At 31.2% G+C, this 23,752-nt stretch overlaps 3 protein-coding genes across 8 annotated transcripts; all 3 read right to left on the minus strand.

Moving 5' to 3' along the window:
- Positions 1 to 6,429: 6,429 nt before the first annotated feature.
- Positions 6,430 to 7,861, minus strand: LOC148233367 (uncharacterized). Its single transcript, XM_088190345.1, has 2 exons — positions 7,701 to 7,861; positions 6,430 to 7,443 (listed from the first exon to the last, which is right to left on the minus strand). Exons 1-2 carry the CDS (start codon positions 7,717 to 7,719, stop codon positions 6,692 to 6,694), a joined length of 771 nt encoding a protein of 256 aa, XP_088046471.1. The 5' UTR covers positions 7,720 to 7,861; the 3' UTR covers positions 6,430 to 6,691.
- A 1,457-nt stretch (positions 7,862 to 9,318) lies between these two features.
- On the minus strand, positions 9,319 to 15,789 carry LOC148233368 (proton-coupled folate transporter-like). Of its 6 annotated transcripts, XM_088190346.1 has the most exons (12): positions 15,229 to 15,369; positions 14,876 to 14,964; positions 14,776 to 14,809; positions 12,645 to 12,711; positions 12,226 to 12,439; positions 11,977 to 12,151; positions 11,725 to 11,913; positions 10,771 to 11,061; positions 10,551 to 10,705; positions 9,989 to 10,157; positions 9,570 to 9,729; positions 9,319 to 9,486 (listed from the first exon to the last, which is right to left on the minus strand). In XM_088190346.1, exons 5-12 carry the CDS (start codon positions 12,418 to 12,420, stop codon positions 9,381 to 9,383), a joined length of 1,440 nt encoding a protein of 479 aa, XP_088046472.1. In that variant the 5' UTR covers positions 12,421 to 12,439; positions 12,645 to 12,711; positions 14,776 to 14,809; positions 14,876 to 14,964; positions 15,229 to 15,369; the 3' UTR covers positions 9,319 to 9,380. The 6 variants fall into 6 exon arrangements, 5 of the variants coding, with proteins under 5 accessions (XP_088046472.1, XP_088046473.1, XP_088046475.1 ...); XM_088190347.1 differs by lacking the exons at positions 14,776 to 14,809; positions 14,876 to 14,964; positions 15,229 to 15,369 and adding an exon at positions 13,173 to 13,393; XM_088190349.1 differs by lacking the exons at positions 14,776 to 14,809; positions 14,876 to 14,964; positions 15,229 to 15,369 and adding an exon at positions 13,286 to 13,380.
- Positions 15,790 to 17,312: 1,523 nt separating this feature from the next.
- Positions 17,313 to 21,134, minus strand: LOC148233369 (uncharacterized). Its single transcript, XM_088189845.1, has 5 exons — positions 21,039 to 21,134; positions 20,212 to 20,276; positions 20,071 to 20,146; positions 19,184 to 19,281; positions 17,313 to 19,107 (listed from the first exon to the last, which is right to left on the minus strand). Exons 1-5 carry the CDS (start codon positions 21,064 to 21,066, stop codon positions 17,521 to 17,523), a joined length of 1,854 nt encoding a protein of 617 aa, XP_088045971.1. The 5' UTR covers positions 21,067 to 21,134; the 3' UTR covers positions 17,313 to 17,520.
- Between the last annotated feature and the right edge of the window lie 2,618 nt (positions 21,135 to 23,752).

Consider the following 23,752-nt stretch of genomic DNA (forward strand, 5'->3'; position numbering starts at 1 on the left):
TTTATTTTTTTTATTTTCCATAAAAAATATTACAAATGTTTGGTGCTTAAAAATAATCAATATAACATTTTTTTATTAATTCTATTTTATGCTTTATATATTTTTAAATTGTAATGTAGCAATTCCTAAAATTAAAGATTCAATTTGGTATGATAGATTTTAAAACACGGTGTTAAACATAGACCTACGTTACAGTCTGAACAATAGTATCTACTTTCCCGCCGTACTCGTTTTCCTGTCTCACTCTGCTTGGAACAACACATGATGCATCTTTTTGTGGGTGCGGTTTTCTTTTCTGTCATTGGAATCGGCTCTAAAAAGTGATGTTCCGTTAGGCGTAATGGATTTGCTGTTTTACTCGGACGCTCACCTTTTGACGAAAATTCTGGCTTATGGTAGTTCTCTATGTACTCATCTATGAGTTTCAGTCGAAAGTCTAAATGAGTCATAGCACCACCGTTTTTTGTATATAAAACAAAAGCGTTCCAAAGCGCCTGTTCCATTAGATGAAAAAACATTTTTTTATTATACTTTTTCCCTCGTTTTCTTGCAACTGGATAATTGGAAAGGTGTCTATCAACACCTCCCATTGTAAAATAAAAATCAACTGCCACTTTAGGTTTATTTATGCTGTTATTTCTTTTGATAATTTTTACCGAATTCGTATCATGTATTGTGGAAAGAAAAAATACATCTCGCTTGTCCTTCCATCTCATAACCATCACTCTTCGTCTCCGATATGCAGATATAAATCCCCGCAGAACTTTTTTGGGATACATTAAATTTTTTGGAACACCTTGCCTATTTAATCCTAAAGTTCCATATGTATCAGTCAAATGCAAAACAAGGAGATCTGCAAGTTGAATAGATGTATAAAAATTATCGATAGTTAAACAGTAACCTTTATTGAGCAGGGGTTTGACCAGATTCATTACTATTTGTGTAGATATGGGTAAATGCGTATATTGAGGCTCACTATCAAATGTTCCTTTTCTTGTGTAGATAAAAGATGACCATATGTATCCTGATTTCGATTCACATAAAAAAAAACTTTTCATTGGAAGATACTGTACCCAACCTAATTTTCCTTTATGCAACATCAGACTTTCGTCAATAGTTATATTGCGCTGAGGTTTATACGCATGTTGAAATTTATCATACAGATGTAAATAAACAGGCCAAATTTTATTTAGTTTAGGTTGCGGATGAGTATCAGGATCATACGTTTCATTGTTTGAAAAATGGAGAAATTTTTTTATCAATATATATCTTCTATATGACATCACTTTAGCAAAGAACGGAGTCGAAATGGAGTTATTCTTCGTCCAATACAATTTTTCTTCTGGCTTATGTACTATACTCATTGCCATGACAATTGCGAAAAAAGTTCGCATCTCAGATAAGCTAGTGTGCCATTCATTCCCAATATTTGAAGAGTTTGATGGTCTTATTTTTTGAGTTTGCGTAAAAAACATATTTGTCTCATCTACAATATTTTGCACTAATTCGTCATCGAAAAAGTAATTGAAAAATTGATATGGTCGAGTGAATGATACAATTTCCTCATTAATATGCGAATTTCCTGTAAATTCAAAGGGAGCTGACGATGCTGGTGTATCTGTTTGGATGTTGATCTCTGTCCATCCATCAGAACTATGAGATTGACTGGAATATGTTTCTTCTTCTGATCCTAAGCTCGAAATTGAAGAAGAAGAAGAATCGCTTTCTGAATATTCAATATCCACATCCTCTAATTCATAATCACTCTCCGCTTTGAGGGGCTCTTAAAAATAAAATATAATATTATAAATAATTTATTTTTAGATACACTCAGTTCCAGTCAAACAAATAGTTTGCTATTATTATGATAAATTATATAGCATATAGTCAAACCTTATGAATCGAAATTGCGGAAAAATTCATGTAAGATATTTTAATTTCAATGAATTGATAGTTATGTTTCGGCAAAAAAATTGTATATAATATAATTTATGTAATGTTCGTAATGAGGTACGAAAAATGTTTAGAAAGCAATGTACTAAAAATTTGGTATTCCAAGGAAAATCAACAGAAAACGAATTTAAATAAAATGCCAATAGAATCAAGAGATTATTTAATTATTACTTACACATACTTATATAAATCATCTATTATAATAAATTTCGATTTTAATTATGATGGTGTTTGGTCATAATCTACATCTACTGGCATAATCAAAGTTTAAGCAATGTTATGAATATAAAACTGGATTGGTTGACTGTATTTTGGTCCACTATAAGTAATCAGTACAAAAATACACACATGTCTAACCTCTTTCAATCATATGGACCATTTCGGCTGATTTTATAAGTTCACTTTTCAACAAATCTTTTACGCAAGATATTTCTGAAAATATTTACGTATAAATATTTTATTTTTAGAGCCAAACAAAATAAATTTTATTGATCTGACTGAAAAATATGCAGAAAAAATAATAGGTTTAAAGATTTGGTTTTTAACATTTCTCTCCATTATAAGGAATCAAATTTGGATTTGTCATAAAGTGCGAGTGTTAGTATTGTAGGCAACTAATTAAATGTATATTAAGATGCACTTTAAAATAAAAAAGTATAATATAAAACAAGCTTCTAACCTATTTCAGCCAAGTCATTCATTTTGCTTTGATTATATTCTTCAATGTTATCATTTTCTGTTTTTATATGTTCAAGCTTGAAAAAATAATAGTACATTTTAAATTAAGTGCAGGTATAGATTTTAAGAATGTGGTTATTAAACAAACCTTAACTGTATTTTCTATAATATCAACACAACCAAGACTTTCATCATTGTTTTCAGCGCCTGGTTCTGTAAAAGTCATATGTGTCGCTAGTAAAAGCAATATATTTAATATATTCGCTATGTACAACTTTTGAGCACACATATTATAAAACATAAGGTATTAATTATCGTAAATATGTATAATGATCACAAACCAAGTATATATATTACAATTGCAAACACCAGGTTTACATACCAGTTTTAATATCATGTGAAAATGACATTGCAGCGCTTTAATTTTAATAGGAAGACTTAAAACGTAAACAAATAAACGTCAGTCAAGTTTTTGGCCGAAACGCGAAAAGTTTTGAGCAGAAAAATCTATTGTTGATATTTACTATTTTAAATTATTTTTATTTCACCCTGTTAATCGAAAACTACCTCAATTAATAAAATAAAATTCAATTTTAAATTTAAATATATAATAGTAATAAGTAATACTGTTGACACTAAACGAAGAATCCATATTTTGCTCTTATCTTATAGATAATAGAATGTATACTAAAAAGTAGTATAGTAATTTTTCATTAATAAATCAGATATAGCCGCAAAATAACTGCTTAATACTAAATCAAGTGGCTTCTATAATGTCACAGGTATTTTTTACAAATTTTCGTTGAGCCAGACTCCTGTTTTGTTCACACTGTCACAATTCAGCAGACAAATTTATGGAAGCCGCGAACCCATGAACTTAAAAGTTTATTATTATTATTATTATTATAAACATTTATTCGACAATTATGGTTGATTATTATTATTTACTACCTCATTGTATTATTAGATGATAAATAAAAATCATTTTAAATATCTGAAATCACATTTTTTCAACATTTCTGTATACATTCGTGGTTGCGATCAGAAAATAAGTCATTAATGAGGTTTTATTGTCCATGGAAAATGACTGTGAGACAGAAAAACCTTTATAGACAGTGGTGTAGTATCGCTTGGTTTTCTTACATGGGAGCATGCAATGTATAATTGACTATGAGAAAAACATGGATTCTCCAAATTCAATCTACATACTTATTACGATTGTCCTTGTGATTTATTTATTGTTATTACAAAAGTCAGTTTTTTGACACAATCTACCAGGAGTGCATATGACTGAGAAGGTAGCTGACAATTAATTTATTATTTTAATTATTAGAAAAACTATTTTTTTTCAATTTCTGCAAATTATGCTTAGATACGAACCTTTAGGCCGGTTTCACACGTGCCGAATGGATTTGCCCGGCGCTGTGTAGTGTGGGTGGTGTTGTATGGGCAGCGTCGGGCCGGCGCCGGATGGATTCGTCCGGCTCGTCTGAAATGGTAGGTTCTAACCCATACAACACCATCCCCACTACACGGCGCCGGCCCGGTGCCGGGCGAATCCATCCGGCACGTGTGAAACCGGCTCAAGAGTCGCGCCAAAGCATATTCAGAAAAAAATATCGCTTCAAACTACCGTTTTGTGACATACGAACCGATTTTGTACGGGTTTTTTTGTCATAATCTACCAGGAGTATAGAATGGACGAGGAGGTAGTGGAGCTAAAATTTATTTATTATTATATATAATTGTTTTAGGAGTTTCCAGGGCAGTACGCTCTATGGAATAATAGTATCTATTTACATATACATAAAGCCTATTATTGCATAACCACAGTTCTCAACGGTTCCGACCAATCAGAAAAAATAATAAATATTTTAAATTTCCATGGAGACGCATGATCTTAGAAAATGGTATCTATGTACGTACATAAGTAAAATACACAATGCTCACTATAATGTTATTGTTCTAAGTTGAAGAGCTTACAATGAATAATCATAAAATATAATTTATATAATTCACATAAAATAAAATAATATGGTCGATAACGCAATGAAAAGCATTTTCGATTGACTTATCGATTTAATATAATTATTCGAATTGTAAATAAACCAGGTATGTGTATCAAACCACATAAACGCTAATAAAACGTATATTTTTATCTTTTGATATTCGGGGATCTGTCATGCCGATTGCGTAACAATGATAATAAAGCAGACGGTTATTTAACTGGATAAGTTTAGTTCCATTTTGGCGTAGTCATCTTATTGATGGCTCATGGCTGCTGAAAAATAATTATGCACAATAAAAAGCATCTACAATAATTAAAATCTTGACCAATCGAATTTCTTAAAAGGGTTTTTATTCGTTTTAGAGTGCTTCAACGTTCGGCATCAGCTGTGGATACAGGTGTCACTAAAATAATTTCAATTAATTTTGCCACTTCGGAAAAGGTATCAATTTATTGATTTTTATAAATCGGGATAAGGATTTGATGTTGGGTATGTCACTAAAAGTTTAATTTTCATACTTAACGTTTAATTCGTAAATCAACTTGTCTTAACTTAGCATTGGATAACTTATTTTAATATTTTTTATGTGTTCTCTAAGAAAACGTTGTCTACCCAATTTTTTTTTTTTTTGGTGTACAGTATAAAGTTGTTTAAATATTTTAAAGCTGCTGAATCTGTTACAAATTTTACTAATTATTTTATCGCAGACATTTTTAGAATCTTCTAGCGGTAGTTAGTCTGTCGTATTCTTTTTGTTTTTTTACTTTTTTTAATGTATAGCCTCGCTATCATCTCAGGAATAAAATCAGTAATACGATTCTGTACGAGGTTAAGGGAGAATTCAATTTTATTGAACGCTTTTTCGGTAGTGGTATTGATGCTTAACCCTAACTAGATCTTTAAAAATATACCTAGTTAGGGCTAGTTGGGGTCAGGTCAGGCTAGTTAGAATATCAGCATTCAGTTAAATATGTCACTATTGGTGTTGATTCTTGAAGTTTTTCTGGAGTGATATTGTCTTAATTTTTTATAGTCTTTATGGCCTGACTCTATTCCATCTTCTGACAGTTGGCCTATTGGCTAAAGTAAAGATTTTATAATATCAGCTCCATGTATTAACAATTTGTGAGCACTGGCACTCATTTTGTACCAATCATAAAGTGAAATAGCCATTTGTGCTGTTCCAACGCAATACTTTTTAAATATTTCTTCTTTGACGTAGTGCCCACAATAAATTATGGAAAGTATATTTGAAAATCTTTTTATTATTCTTTATCAATTCCAGTTATTTTGGAAATGAGCAAAGGCTTCTTCAAAAAATTCGTGCTACGTTACCGTCATTGCTATTGCCTCCACCTTGTTTTGGTTTATTAACAACGAGGCCCATTTCTTTATAAAACTGAATCACTATTGCACTTTTTCATTCCTTTACGTTTCCTTTTGTATTTTCACCTCTTGCTTGCCACTGCTGTAATTCCAATTTATATGCAATAAACATTCGTGGCATCTAAAAAGTGCATGTGGTATATAAATACCATATTTGAGTGTCTTCGCTACAGAGTCTGTTCTTTTGTTTCTCTATATCGTTTAAATCTTTAGGAGTAGCCTTACAAACATTGCACACTTGTGAACCCGAAGTATCAGTCAAAATGTTGACAGTTTTTCTATCCAGCATCGTATGTATGAGAGTATGTTTACATTTTATTTAGTGCCTAGAACAATTACTGTGGATTCTAATTGCAATATTTGTGTTTGGACATCGTTATATTCTTCTTTCACATTTTGAACATTTTCTTTTTTATCTTGAAACCAATTGGATATATTATTTTGTTATTTCTGTAGTGGTACAATCATACATAAAATTATGTTGGAATCCGCATATTCTGAATTATTCGCGAAATTTTGTTTATATATACTGTGTCACCACTGCCATCTAGGCTTAGGATTGTTTCACAGTACTCCGAAATGTTCTGTAGAATTACATCACCTGTACTTGTGCCAGACTTGTGCCAGCAGTGGCACCACAGCCTCATTTTCAATTACCCTAATATTTAATAACACTTCCTTTTTGCTTCTACTATTACATGATATGAGGGATAAATATCAGCCCCTCTTTCTTTTGCTCCTAATCGCATCGTTATATACCCTTCTTTTGTCAACCCAAGATCCACTATAAGACCTAAAGCTTCTTCAGGGCTGTACGGTCTTATTGTAGTAGCAGATGATGATGTATCATGCACCACTTTCGTTTTTCTTAATCTCCTGGGCGTAGGTTGGATGGCTAATTTCACAAGTTGGGTTGCAGTTCTCTTGCCTGATTTCACCAAGCTAGAACCTGCAGCCAGGCACAGTTTTTCTGAACTGAGATTTGATACAATTGACTCAACGTGTCTTTGCTTACTGCGTTGAGAACTCTCTTCGGACAATATTTTTGGTCTGCCTCGCCTCTTTTGCTCTAATGGATTTGGTACTGATGACGGAAGCTGTGATGGTTGTACAAGTATCTCCGGGAGTTTCAAGTCTTCGTCAAGCCATTTCGTGTGCTTGTTGTTAAAACGCTCGTACATGTAATTACAACTACGCCATTTCGTAAAAAGCTTTGTGATAAACATTTTGACTACAAGTTTTATTTGCTTTGTACATTGTTCAGAAAGTTCACTAACACCAAACTTGTCCAAAATATACCGTAATAATTGTACATTACACTTTAATGACGATAACTTGTAAAACTGCTCCTTTTTTAACACTAAAAATAGTTCTTTTCTCTTAATCTTCACTTCCTTTAGGGCAGGGTCGGCACAATCTGAAAAGAATACGTTCAATTTAACAAAGGGAGAAGTAGGGGGACTTGTATTTTACTTTTTTATATTAGCTATAAGATATTTTTTTCGAACTAGTAAAAAATGTCGGGTGTACTTTTCGGAACTTTTTTTGTATCTCTAGCTAAAGTTAACATTTTGATATTTTTTTTAAACAAAAATAGTATTTCATAAAACATATATTATATCTATACTACGTGCAACCGTTGTGTTAGCAATGATTTAATATTAAAGTACTTACCTGATGCTTCAATATCCATGTTGAAAACCTTGTGATTTTAAATTTAGTAGAATAGGACAAGCGTAGTTACTACGTCGACAATTCAGGCGCAACTAACCGATATTGGCTGCGCAAAAGATAACCTAACTTTGCACGCACGTGCGTGTTACGTTAACAAAATTAATTCTTACGAAACATTGCGGACTGGTTAATATAGAACGTTTTAAAAATATTTGTGATTAGTTTGAAGAAAATACTTTTTTTTATTTTTGGCGTCGTAATTTATTTAATTGTCCTTGTGTTCGCCGTAGCGACGGCTCGGCTCTCGTAGCTTAGTAAGACACACACATGCCAAAAAAATATATTGAATCTGGAGGACAAAAGTTACTAGTCCTAACAGCGATTATACAAGATAAGTATGCTGCGCCGACCGCGCACCAATGTTCTTGCATTAAATTATAGCGTTTTCGTAAAAAAAATACTGATTAAATGATTAAATGAAATTGTATATTTAAAGCTTTTTAATCTAAATTATTTTGAATAAAGACGAGCCGCCCCTGATTATATACAATAAACGACTACCATGTAGTTATTTATATTTACTATACATTTTAAAATTATTTGCGAAAGATAGTTGATGGTAATGTAATATTGGTGTATGGTGGTGTAGGGGGCCTATTTATATTTAATTACATGTATATTTTCATTTAGATTTTGTTATGGCCAAAACTTGGCGGCACTCTGGTAACACTGGCGTGACGGACTCTCGACTAGCAAGCTCTGGCGCGCTCGCACGCCGTTGCCGGCCCTCACCCCGTTATTTTGTAAACAAACATATAACTTCTTTATTATAAAAAAAAGTACTACTGCAGTGGCTCAATCTGTGTCTAATTGCCACCCGTCACATCTCGTCGACAAAATATTTAAATATATATATCAGCTCTCGTTTAAAATAAAATGTGCTGATAATATGTAGGTGATTGGGGCAACTTAGTTTTTCCCTGGGGCGCTAAATAAGCTAGAGTCGGCCCTGGGTGTAGTGGAACCGGAACGTCGTTCCAATACATTTTCCCACAACTGGAACGCGTTCCTGTAGGATATGTTTAAAGATCTGTTCAAAGTTCTAGCTTAATTTAATGGTTATCGACAACACATTTATAAATACCAAACTAAAATGTAACGTTAAAATAACCTGGATAATAGTCACATAAACTGAAATCTTATTCACCCTGAAAGGGTATAGCCAAGCTACTATCTAGCTTTTCGCAGCTTTATACATTATTATTTTAAAACATGATTTTTTAACAACGAATTTTCGTAGATATTTTTGAAAAGTAAAAACCTGTAGTTTGTCAATGTCATTGAAGGATCGCCTAACTTCTTAAATACATACCTGCGGAGTATTGACAATGTTTGACACGTTCATGTCTTATAATTTTTTATTTGTTTTTATAAACTTTATTTTTTCTTTACATTAATATTTGCAGCCCCCGGGCAAATGCCAAGTTTATCCTTCCCCCCCCCCCTCTATATCTGGGCCTAGGTGTAGCATTCCGGTACTTATTTTTTTACCACTACACCAACAGTAGATACAATATTATTCAAAAAATATTAAGATACATACTAATTAATAAAATAATTGAAATAGCAAAAATATTATATTTTATTTTATTATAAATGTGGAAGAGCCCTTAAATTATTTCATTCTGCATTGATTATCCCAGAGTTTCTATCTTCGTTCATCGTAATTATTTTATCGTTAGAGTATTTTTCCATCAGTTCAAATCCAAGAGATATGTGAATTATTCTAAACGTTGAATAAAGATGAAACATTAAAACTTAATAGATAACTAAATATTAAATAATTAAAATCTATAACAAAAAACTTACAATGTTAGTAGCAGAACGAGCAATTGTGTCCCTATAGTTAAGACGAATATTGCATTCAGGTAATCTGTATCAAATGTAGCTTTGTATAGTTGTGAATATAATGTAGCGGAAAATAAGGCAACAGCATTGTCGCACACAGATAGGAACGCAAATACCTTTCCTGAAACAAATCATGAAATATTAGTCTATAAACTTATTTTAAAATACTTGAATTTGGCATTTGTCCATTACGCCAATGTTTCAATAAAGGTGAATTTGGTTGATGTCGCCATATTTTGCTTAATGATTTTTTTAAATCCTTTTATTTTTTTTAATTTGAAAATCCATGACATAATTTTCATGCCATTAATTATATGCTGGCAATGACATAGTTATATTCCCAAGTATGCTTATTTTAATGCGAATAAAATGATACATACCTCTTTCCTCAATAGGTACAGTTTTCGATGTCATAGATCTAAGCACAGGAGCTACGCACGGTCCTAAGGCAGCCAGAAAAGCTCCGAAGTAAAACAACTTCGAGGTCTTGGCAAAGGCGAACACAAATCTTCCTGCGGCGTGTGACACAGCACCGATTATTATAATCGTCTGAAACATGATTTAACGCATTCACAGTTAACTTAAATGCATGGTAATCCATGCCACACTGATATTAATGAAATAATTACTTGTGTGCAGATTTTTTATAGATAAAATACATTCATTATTTAAATTTTTCATTTTATTTGTTAAGCCATTTTCACACGAAAGTGTGAAAATGGCTTAACAAATAAAATGAAAAATAATTAATTCTAATAATAAAATCTAAATATATTTGACAACATCAATTGTTACTGAAATATTAAAGATTGTCAAAAAAATGAACAATTATTATGAAAAGAACAGGTAGTTGCAGAGTTAGCCAATTTACAATTTAAGGCCATTGATATTCAAAAGGTTTGAGAAGAAACAGTACTAATAGTATTAAAAAATAATATTCACCGTGTCTCTAAATTTTAAATACGAAGACATCAATGGAATTCCAATGAGCATCAATATCACGTAAACTGAGCTTTGGAATGTTTTAAATTTGGAATATGTATTAGCATCCCAGTTGAATACTTTTACCATATATAAATACAGCATTGGTTTTTCATCTGAAATATGAAACAATATATATTTTTGATGTACGTTGTGTGTTCTTCAACAATCCAATACATACTTCTTTGGAATGTGTAAAGGATCATGATCGCCATCATTAATAACAGATAAGACCTTCTGTATCCCGGCCGCTGTTTTATCAGAGTCTTCACTGACTGCTGAATGTGAGCTTTATCGAAAAAGTCAGTGAATAAATTTCTCACATTAGCGTCCTCCATTGATTGATGTTTGACTGTCGTTTTCCATTTTAGGCAAAAGAATGTATATATTATTGCACAAAGCATAAGTGACGCGTTGATCGTAAACATCAATGAAAATGATTTGTGCAATACATCATGATAGAGATAATTTCCTGGAAATAAATATATAAGATATATTGTCAAACTAACAACATATCATCAACTATTTATAGCACAATATGGATGTATACTATTGATGAAAATAATATTCACGTTTAAAACCCAATTATGCTAATGTCTTTTATTAATTAAATTTCGCAATTAAAATTGCTAGGATGGGAGTAACCCTTACTGATAAATAAAATGATCACGAAACGAACTGTATCATTGATGATGGACAAAGAAAATGCGATCTTATATCATTAAAAAATAAATGATTGACATTGAAATGCAAATTGAAATATGAATGGATCACAGAAGAACAAAGAACACCATACGCCATTACATTATGAAATGATCCAGAAGCGATTCAAGAATTTATTTACAAACTGTGAAAACTTGAAACTAATCAGTCAGTGAATGGTTAATCCTTCGTCAATTGACTCCGAGAATCTCGACCTCAAAACGCAAGAACTTTGAGCTGCAATACTTGTATTGATAAGACTACACAACTTCTGACTCTGTCAAAGCAAGATAATGCTTCGTCTTGATGTCGAGGCATACAAATCAGCATCAATTGATCTACCTCTACAACCTTTGATATTCACCTAAGTGATTCTAGGATTTTAGCTATTATTACACTCATATACTTTAAGCAATATATTTAGTTATATTACCTAAAGCAACGCCGGTTGGTATAGTACTCAAATAGCACACATCTAGGATACCGATCCTCAATGTCCTGGTTTTTGATGTTGTGATATCAGATATGTACGAAAAAGCTGATGCAAAAATTGCAACATCAGCTCCTGTTAAGGCACTGGGTAGAGTAGCAAAATAAATAACATACTCTAAAGGCCAGCTTTCTGAAAATAATATTAAAAATGTATAATAGATTATTGTAGTAATAAAATGAATACGGAACTTACTCTGAGTAGCTGTAACTATTATCATAAGAGAGTAATATAATTTTCCGATCAAGCCCGAGAGCATGATACCTTTTCGACCTCTTTTATCACTCCAAGCTCCTAAAAAGAAGGCGAGAATTATGGGCACAACGTGCCCAGAAATCCCGTTCCACTGGTGAAACGTTGAGACTGTGATCTTTGAATGAAAACAATACAAACTGCTTAAAAAGTATTTTTCTACTGAATTGAATCACATCATTATATATTTACTTGAACTTTATTGTTGACTGCGGAATTTGAGACGTTGTGCAAGTTAAAGCACACATCATCACCTTGTCCGTGATTCACCGAACAAGCTTTGTACACAAAAAACACTTGCTCGACAACGGAAGTCAGCATGAAGGCCATCATGTACAGGAACATGACAGGTTCAACAGATACCTTCGATAAGAAACAAGTCTTCATTTTGCCGTTAATTTTATATCTGCAACCAAAAAATCATATAGTTGATAAATAGAAAAAATAAGTGTCTAAGAACTGAAGAATGAAGAACCAGAGATGGTTTTGAAGTAGATTTATAACAACTCTTTCCAAATGTACTGATTGCAATTAAGAGTACTATTGACTTGACCGGCTTCAGTTACTAAGGTAGAGAGAATTTTTCCAAATAAAAATTAATCAAAACCTACCTGCGATCAAGCGCGAGTCAAGAATAATTGTATTGTTTGCCAATCGAAGTGCTACAGCAGAATTTAACTAAAATAAATGCAAACATTTAAATAAACTCCTAGTTTTGCAACAAATATATTATCTTTAACACATTCAATGCGGAGAACACAAATCCTTTAAACATGTTATTGTCGTATTAAATGTATCAAACAATCTGTTAAAAGCAGAACTATGACATAAGCAGAAAAATATTGTTCAGTGGTCCAAATCTAAAGAAATAATATGTAAATACTATTATTACCTATAAAAAATTTATTACATTTACACAATTTCGGTTACAGATAAATAAAATAATTATTAGTCTTATATGATTCTTTTTTATTAATCTACACTAACTTTACAATCATTTCAAATTGGTTATATACTAATTTTTAATATGGTAAAATTTCAATGATGAATCATTACATTAATTACAATGCTTAGAAACATTTAAGATAGTAAAAACAATATTAATGAGAAGTTCATATTAAAACTATAGAATTGTATACCTTACGCCGAATCTATGAAATTACTCGATGCATGAAATGGGTAAAACTTTGCCATATTCATGAATTAGGCAAATTATCTGCAGAATGCATGCATTAAGCCAATGAGATATTACCGCTCCGGTAGTGTGTTTTGAAACTAAGCCAAATGTCATTTTGACAGTTACGAAACCACGTTTTTTGAAGGGTCCAATTTTTTTGTTCCTATAGTGTAGGGCTGCCATAACTACCGACCGGGACGCATACCCCTCCCCCCCCCCCCTCCCACAAAAAAACTTTTATCGACAATCATACCTTTATTATAAAAAATTGCACAATATTTAAAAAAAAAATCAATACAAAAAACAATTAAAGAAGAGATTGATAATAGCTATTCCAAGAGCAAAATGTTGGGATTAATGGTGAATCATTTTGGAGCACTCAGTTTGACTGGAAAAATTTGATGTTTTTTTGTGAATGCGTCTGTATCAAATCTAAAATAATATAATATAAATTAATGGGCGATCTAATTTAATAAAAGCAAATAGAACCTTACATTTTATTCTTCTCTTGCCTTCACTCTCCCTTTTCTCCGACTTCGATGACTTCATTATCATCGCTCTTCTTTGCCCAGTCATACTTTTCCGATATGTGTAAATTTTAAATCGACCGGGACAAATGATTCTCGGGAGAGGGACACTGGGACACAAATTTCAAAACCGGGACATGTCCTGGTGTACCGGGACGTATGGCAGCCCTACTGTAGTGTATGAATAGCATTGCCGTTAAAAATAGTGGTCCATGTATCTATATATTATCTGATCGTGTAATTGATACTATATTGTATTATTTGATCGTGTAACTGATACTATATATAATTGGTATATTTCAATTTAATGAAATTAAAAAATTATTAAATATAACAAGTTTTTCGTGTAACTGCTAAACAGGTTAAGTGCGAGCGAGCGTTGGTCAGAAGTGCGAACACCCCATGAATAACTCTCTGCAACGAATCATGAGGTGTTCACTGTTCTGACCAACATTTGCTCGCACATAACCTGTCCAAATTTGTCACATTTAAATATACAGAAATAAGTGTACACATTTATATGATGTAACAAGGTACTTTTAGTTTTGAATCTACTGCCACATTTAAATTTGTAAGAATCTGTATAAACACCAATATGCCTTGTAAGATTGCTTTTATATTTGAAAGTTTTTTGACGTTTTTCACATTGAAAGGCGTTCAAATTAACCATATGGATTAAAAGATTCCTTTTATTTTTTAATGTTTCACCACCTTTCTTACAACAATGGACTTCATAACTTATATGCATATACATATGTTCTTAAAATATCTTTCAATGTAGAATGGTTTATCACATTTAACGCACTTCAAATCGAGAGCGTCAGAATGAAGACTTTTCATGTGTTGTAAAAGACATTTTTCTGTTTTTAATATTTTTTCAATCAGAATCTGAGTGAACTCGCATATGCTTTGAAATTTCTTGTTTAGTTTTAAATGCTTTAGGATAATTAACACATTTGAAGTCATAAGTAACAATAGGATAACTTGTATATGTATTAGGATAAAGATTTGTTTCTAATTTTTTTCTACATTTGCTACCTGTAGGTTTATGACATGTTCTTATTTCTTGAATCTGAAATAAATATAAAACAATAATAATTAACAATAATAATAAAATGTATAGAATCATAAGCATTACTTTTTCATCCATATGAACATCCGAATAAGATCTAAGACCATCAGTATTAATCTCATATCGGTTACATATATATTTGATGTCACGTGTTTCTGAAAAGGTAATTTAAATATTAAATAAGTTATATTTAGATAAACTCAGTTAGCCAACCAAAATAGTGTAGTAGTATTATGATATATTATATCATACAATAAAATTCTGTAAGTTGAAATTTACGAAAAACTTAATATTTTGAATTTCAAAAATGTATGCAACAACAGGTTGATATTTAATTTCGATGAATTTTTCGGATTTTGCTGCCAAAATAGACGCAGGGAAAAACTGATAACAGTTTATTGTTATTGAGTACAATTTACCACTAAGAAATAGTGTCGAGTTGTAAATATTTTGTAGACTAAGCGCTGGTGGAGAAGCGATGTCCTCTGGATGATCTACTGAGGTTTCTCATGTTTGTTTTTGTTTGTCTCGGTCTGATTGTCTATCGTCTCGAATCGTGTGATCGTCTCTAATGTGACAAAAGTGACAGATATTTTATTCTCTTGATTCGAGACGTCTCCGCCGTAGGTATATATTTTAAGAGTGTGATTTTTAAACATACTTTAAATGTGTTCACTATTGTGTCAATGAAACCAAAAATTTTAACATTGTTTTCATTACCTGGTTCTGTAAAAATTAAACATTTCGTTGGTAAAATAAGAATACTTGATATATCTACAGCTTTCTGGCGTATATATTATAAAACATAAGATATTAATCATTGAAAATAGTTGAATGGTCAAAAACACAGCCAATACAGATATTACAATTGCAAACACCAGTTAATATACCAATTTTAATATCTCGTGAGAGTGGCATTGTAAAGCTTTAATAACAGCTAAGAACCAAAACATAAACAATTAAACGTCACTCGATATTTTTGGCCTAAGCACAGATAATTTTGAGCAGAAAAATATATAGTTTTTAATTTTTTTTATTTGCTTAAGCTTGTATTGACAAAGATCTTTGCAAATTTATTTTATTTAGATTAAAACACAAGTGCTGACACTTTGATGCGTAACTATGTTTAACTCCCGTAATATTGATGTTTAAACCCCCTTGACTTCAGATGACACCTATAGAAGTCATCAAGAAAATCTCCAGTGTACATTGGGCACCTAAAGGTGTCATGAATCTTTGAGCCTTTATAATTATAGGTTGAAAAATACTCTTATTTATTGAAATAATATTTAAATAATTTATGGCTTAAATAGGTGCTCCCTCACATATTAGCAAATTTCGAAATGGCGCACAAAAATATCAGTTTTCACCGCTGCTGATATTTTTATAACTAATGGCATAAACACCTGTTTATGCCATTAGTTATTTAAATATTACTTTAATAAATAAAAGTGTTTTCTTAACCTAACTGTATAATAAAAAATCATATTACAAGACGCAAAGGTTACCTTTTCCTTACAGTGAAAAATAATTATCCGCGAACCAGAAATGTTTTTAAGTAAACATTTACTGTACACGTACGACTTGTGAATTGTTTCAATTTTGACTATTTTTATGATGATTATTTCGTAATAATGTACATGTTTTTTTCCAATTTAAATTCACTAATTATTTTTAAATGTAAAGGTTGATCCAACTTCAGTTACCACAGTTAAAAAAACAAATACGATATCTTCGAAAATGTTTTTATTAATCTAACATGTATTTCATTAATTATTAAAAATAATATCAATTAAATGGCCGCCTCTGAACCATTTGCAGTAGTCTTCACTTAATTTGGTTCCAGGTCTAATTTATAAAGGTTTTTAACATTCACATTCAATCTGTTGCGGACCATTTCTCTCTATAAAGTGATTTAGATTTTCTATGGAAATATGTCTTTAAAAATCTTCTGCCCTTTAGTGTCGTAAAATGTATTTTTTCGATCTCAATCAGTATCAAATTATTTCTACAATATCGATAAAAACGTTCTAATTAAAGAAATTTCCACTTAAAATCTCATACTCACTTTTGAAAAGTAGAGGCATATGAGAAAAATCTACCATGATGCTAGGTTTTGTTATAAAGAATGCGTTTCACTTTGGCGATCTGTCAGTCATCAGTGTCCTTATGACAGAAATTATTTTATTTAGAATCCCAGAGTAAATAAATACCTCATTTTAAACGATTCTTTGCCGGACGGATGGTAACGGTGGGTAATTACACACAGATTGAGCCACTAGGGTAGTATTTTTATTAAAAAATTATAATAGCTTAATTTATGATACATGATAATATATGCAATAATAAAATATTATAAGTATTGATTATAATGCAAATGAGCAAGTAAATTTTGTTGTTATTAGAAAACCTAACACAATAATTAAGTGTGAATTTCACAAATTAAATAAAAATATTTACATTCTATTTGAAAATTTGGGAATCAGGAAAAATAATAAAACACTCTCTTTTAATAATGTATTAAACATAGAAAAAAATACACTAGTTCTCAGTTATAATAAATACATTCAATAACGAACAATTTAAAATCTCTCCATATAATTTTACATTTTGGTTTCAATTTAAATGTCTTAATAAAAAAAATTTTAGAGGATTGCTTAAAATTATAATAAATTACTATGATATAAATACATTAACTATTAAAAAAATAATTATAAATTTAAATGTACTCTTTTGTGCATTCTAAGGGTAGCTTTAGATTTAAATACTTTTTCACAGTCATCACATTCAAGATTAGCATCAGTATGAGTAGTCATATGACGTGTAAGGTATTCTTTAACTTTAAATGCTTTTCCACATATATAACATTTAAAATTCAAACAATCAGCGTGACATTTAATATGGCGCAAAAGTGCAAATCTAGTTTTGAACGATTTTCCACAAGTGCTACATTCAAAAGTATCTGAATGAACACTCATATGTGTTAAAAGTTTATATTTAGTCTTGAATACTTTACCACAATTATCACATCCAAAGCGATAAGCATTATGTAATTTTCTATGCGACTTAAGATAACTTTTGTTTTTGAATGCTTTTCCACATATGTCGCATGTAAATTCATAAGTGTCACTATGCACCAACATGTGCTTTGTAAGATTAATTTGAGATTTGAATATCTTTCCACACAATTCACATTCAACGTCAAACAAATTACTATGAATATTCATATGATTTACAAGCGAAGTTTTATATTTTAATATTTTACCACATTCTTCACATTTAAAACCACCAATGTGTGGATGTTGAAATTTGATATGGTTTGAAAGAATATCTTTAGATTTAAAGATTTTATAACAAGTGTTGCATTTAAACTTACTAGAAGCATTGTGGGTCTTCAAATGTAAAGTAAGATCATTTTTAACTTCGAATTCTTCACCGCAAACACCGCATTTAAAGTCGCGTATATAAAAATGAAGTATTTTTTCATGCTGTGTCAGATTATAATTATTTTTGAATGTTTTTCCACATACGTTACATTCATATTCACGAGAGTCGTTATGAATTTTTAAGTGCCGTGATAGGCAACTTTTAGTTTTAAACACCTTACCGCATTCGCTACATTCAAATTTATAAAAATCTTTATGGTTATCCATATGCTTTAATACATCATTTTTACTTATGAATGTTTTACTGCATTTGTCACATTTAAAGTCGTGAGAAACGCTATGCAATTCCATATGCATTGAAAGCTGATGATCGTTTTTGAACCCTTTTCCACATTTGTTACATTTAAAGACACAAGGAGCGATATGAGTTCTCATATGTCGTAAAAGATAACGTTTAGCTTTAAATACTTTTTTGCATATGCTACAATCAAAATCATAAGAATCCGTATGACTATACATATGCTTAACAATTTCACCTTTACTTTTAAATGCTTTACCACAATTGTCACATTTAAAGTCACGAGAATCAATATGAACAACAGTATGCTGCCTAAGAAGAGTTTTAGTTTTAAAAACTTTTTCACACTTGTCACATTCAAAGTCGTAAGAAAGTATATGAACGCGCATATGTCTTCTAAGATCACTTTTACAGTTGAAATGTTTACCACATTTCACACAGTTAAAGTCACCTTTTAATTCGTAATAAACTCTTTTAGGTTTTTTACGGTCACAAGTATTTTTATAAACCTTCTCGTGCCGTGAGAGAAAACCTTTAGCTTTGAAAGTTTTTCCACATCTTCTGCATTGATGAACATTGCCTGGAGGTTTTTCAAGTATATTTAATTCTTGATTCTAAAACATAACATAAATTTTAAATTATAAAGTATTTGTTTTAAATAAATATATTCAATGTCTTATTAATTTTAACCATTATTTGATTTTCCATAGGAACATTTGAACTTTGAATTGATGAATGGTAAGTGCTGATCGTGTTTAGGTTAATTATATCTTTAACATCATATGTTTCTGAAAAAATATAATATAATTAAAATAAGATATTTTATATTTAAAAACCGCTGCATAGGTCAACCAGTTTGAATAAACAAAATAAATACACGCGCCTAAAATAGTATTTTGTAGAGCAAAACGTTTTTTAAAGTTTAAATCGAATTTTCGACACATATTCTAACTTTTATGAATTGAAAAAAAACTAGATATAAATTTACATGTTCATTATATTTTATGAAATAACAGGCTAAGTTTATACACAAGAAACTCATTTCTTAATTCATTAAAAACAACGCCGCGCACAAATCGTATATGGATTTTTTTTAAAGAAGGTTAAAGAACCTTTTAGAATACTTTAAAGTATAAGGCTATAATAACTAATTCCGTTCGTAATGTGTTTGATGCCTGCATCGATGACAAATGTTTTGTTAAGATTTACTGTAAATGGAGCTAGCTATACAATTGTTAAATGTTCTCCTAAGTTTCAAAATGGCACCTTTACTATTTAAAAATAATACATATTGAAATAGTTAGCCATATTTTTATTTAAGACATACTTGACAACCTAAAAATTCCTATCACGTTTTTTCGATAAATTATAATTCATTATTTTTACATAATTCTTTCACAAACTCATAAAACATTTATTCTTGAAGTAAATTTAAATAACTAACGGGGAACGTGAGTAGTTTAGTTAATACAATAGTATCTTAATGTTATATAACAGCAAACTGTACGCGCTTTTAAATTGAACTATAAGTGTAATGTTAATCAAACATATATACTTATCTCCTTGAATGTACTTGCCTATTTCAACCATGTCGTTCATATTGCTTTGATTAGACTCTTCAGAGTCGGCATTTTCTGTTTTTATATACTCACACTTGAAAAATAAAAACAATTTTAAATTCAATATATAAGCCTTGCGCATGTAATTATTGGGTATACCTTTAGCGTGCCTTCCATAGGGTAAATAAAATCAAAATTTTCATCATTTTTTTCATCGCCTGGTTCTACAAAATAAAAAAACTTGCATTTAACAATTTATATGGTAAAGGTGACGATTAGCGTTCGATATTGTCAAGTTGGCAGCACTGCAGAGCACAGCTTACACGTACATGCACACACACTTACTCATTCAAAGTTAGACGTTTGGCGATTATTGCGCGATTGGCATTGCATTACTGTTTCTTGATCCCACTATGGCAGGAAGACGACAGAACTCAACGACAATATTCATAATATATCCTTATTTACTATTTATCTGTTCGAGTCATATCTACACGAATTTACGTATAGAAATCATTTCAGAGATGAACATTTTTTTAAATTACTAATTATCGATAAAATAAATAACAAAACTTTATTTTGTATTCATGTTCATCATTTATCTATTAGGTATGCAGAAGCTGACATAAACAAATGTCATGTTATGGATGCGCGCGCAGCATTCCATCAAACGTCAAACTGCGAATGAGCATGTGTGCGTGTGCGTGCAATGTAGTGCTGCCAACTTAATAATATCGAACGCTAATCGTCACCTTTACCATTTATATTTGTACTAATAGTACATCCGGTGTGATCAATTGGATTTTTAATTATAATAATTTATTATTGTAATTAAAATTATTATTTGTTACGACATAAATTTTAATGAAAAACGTCTGGATTCGTGTGGAATTTGAACCAAGACCTCTCAATTTATAAGCAATAACGTGCATTATTATTATTGTTGAACTAATGTTTCAAAATAAACTTATTTCATTATTTCATACCGATTTTTATACGTTGCAGAGATGACATCGTAACGCTTCAAAGTTATCCAGAAATATTCTTAACACGAAACGTCAAATACGTCAATGTATTTTTTGGCCAAGGAACTAATTATTTTGAGCAATATTGTGTTTCATATTTAAATAAAATTTAATATGAAATAATTATTACACAATCCTAAATTAATAATTTATTTATATTTCATTATGGCCAAAACTTGGCGGCACTTGGTTAACATTGGCGTAACGGACTCTGTTGATTTTTCGACGCCGACGGGCTCGCACGCCACAAGTGCGGGCCCGCGCTTTGATCACTTGTAAACAACTTGTAACAACTTTGTATCACAATAAAATAATACTGCAGCGTCACAATCCCGTCGCCAAAATATGTACCGAATTTCATTACTTTTCGTATAAATTAATTATATATTGTTAAGTATTGGAAATAACTTTATCTCCTTACAACTTTATTATGCGATTTAACACCGTTATATTTTTTGTAGGGTTACGCTAAGAGTCTTGTTTACACCGACAAACCAGAAACGTTGGAGCAACTAAAAACCAACATCCACCAAGTTATAGCCGAGATAGCACTCGAAATGTAGGAAAAAGTCATCGAAATCATTAATTATTCAATATTAGTAGGAGTAAACATGCATCATATATTTACAAAACTCTTTCTCTATATTTACGAGACATTTTTAAGCCATATTTATTTACCACGCATGTTTTAACTGATCAAAACGGCGAATTTTAACAATATAAAATTATACTTCCTTTCACGAGCTTCATCTGCCTCTGCACTGAGCTTCACCTGCCACTAGACATATCCATGCATATATTGTGGGGGCTAACTTATTTATTTATTATAACTAAAACTAGGCGGCACTCTGGTAACACTGACACATTTTTTGGCGAACCTCAACAAGAGTTTTTCGTGAATATTATGTCACACGATTACATTGATCCAAAATCCTGTCTGTTTCACACTCATAATTCCAGTGAACCCCTCCCCCCAAAAAAACTTGTGACATAGTTTGTGCAACCATTTTTGGAATATTGTCGACTGATGACTTGCAGGTGGACGGAGAGAAATTTTATCCATTCCATCTGCAATTTTTCTCGCAGCGCAATTTTGAATTTTTATTTGTGCTGGGCAACTTTTCCTTTAAATTTTGCCCATAAATGTTCTACAGGCTTTGAGTCTGGTGACTGCAGGCTATTCTAAAAGCGTCAAACTTTTAAACGAAACCAACCCCTGAATTTCGCGAAGTATGGCACGGAGTGTTGTCTTGCTAGAACCGGATGGTATCGTGGTCTGTGCTTGGAAATATTTTCCTGTAGGAATCCATTAAAGTGGATTTTAACATTGAAATATAAATGTCAATACTCACACTATCCCCACAAGTGTACAGGTACCCTACTCCTGATGCTATCATGCAACTCCGTACCATAACGCTTCCGCCAAAATACTTGACTTTAGGTACTACGCAATCAGCTAGATATTCTTCTACGACACTTCGACGTACATTTACTAAACCAGGGGTCCCAAAATCCTTAAAAAATATTTAAGAAGTATGATTATTTAAAAAAAATATTTCTTTAGAAATTTTTGAATAAATTAAGTTTTTAAATATAGTTTTTTATAATAACCTATTTAAATTTAAAATTATCTTAAACTTGGATTGATCGTCCAGATTCAGATGTCCAATCTCTGTGCTTTCGAGCCCACTCTAACCTTCGAGTTTTATTTATTTCTTAAAGCCACGGTTTATATCAGGCTTTACAATCGTTGAGCATTTTTCTCACTGTCCGTGAAAAAATGGATGGTCCTCCGATTGCAGAGACTTCAGCAGCCATCTTTGAAGACGTTTTTCGACGATTTTTAAGGGACTTGCGTACCAACATTCGATCTTTCGGCGTGTCGGCGCCGTTGCAGTGAAAACGCTCGGTAACGAGAGTTCCCACTGAGATTTTATTGTTTTTGCTGTGGATTTTTGACTTCTGAGAAATGATTATTGCTTTTTGCGCACTCCTATTAGTCAAAATTCGGTTTAGATATACTTATTTTAAGTCGTAATATTGTTATAAAGTTTTTAATATGAACGCTAGATAACCGAGGGTTTCCACTGCGGCAGCGATGCCACGATTTATTGCTTTTGACATGGATTCTAATTAGAGATTCTTAACCTTGAATTTGGTCAGAAAACTGCATGTCATTTAATGATATACTATGAATTTTTATGGAATTGAAATATTTAAAAAAAACAACTGACTGGCCAAATTTTGACTCCCTCTGAAAATAACTGAAATGACGTCCCTGCTGTTCTTGTGTCCCATAATAAATAAGTACTCCATTCAATCACGGTGATGACCACGTCTTGAACAATATTTTTGTGCACTGATCGTTGAAAATAAATGATTAAAAAGAGAATTTACTATTGTTTCTGTACTACACGTTTTTCTTTTATAAATTATTATAAGTATCGATTATCAAGCAAACAAGCAGGTAAACTTTGTTGTTATTAGATTACCTAACTGATAAAAACCAAATGTAAATTTCTCAAAATAAATCTAAACTTTCACATTCAATATGGAAATTTTGGAATCAGGAAAAATATTAAAGCACTCTCTTTTATATTTATTTTATATTAAACATGATAGAAAATATACCCCAGTTCTGTTATAATAAAAACATTCATTAATGATTAATTTAA

Source organism: Plectrocnemia conspersa, unplaced genomic scaffold (genome assembly GCF_051122295.1).
Source record: "Plectrocnemia conspersa isolate PC_06_02 unplaced genomic scaffold, ASM5112229v1 ptg000008l, whole genome shotgun sequence".
Taxonomy (NCBI): domain Eukaryota; kingdom Metazoa; phylum Arthropoda; class Insecta; order Trichoptera; family Polycentropodidae; genus Plectrocnemia; species Plectrocnemia conspersa.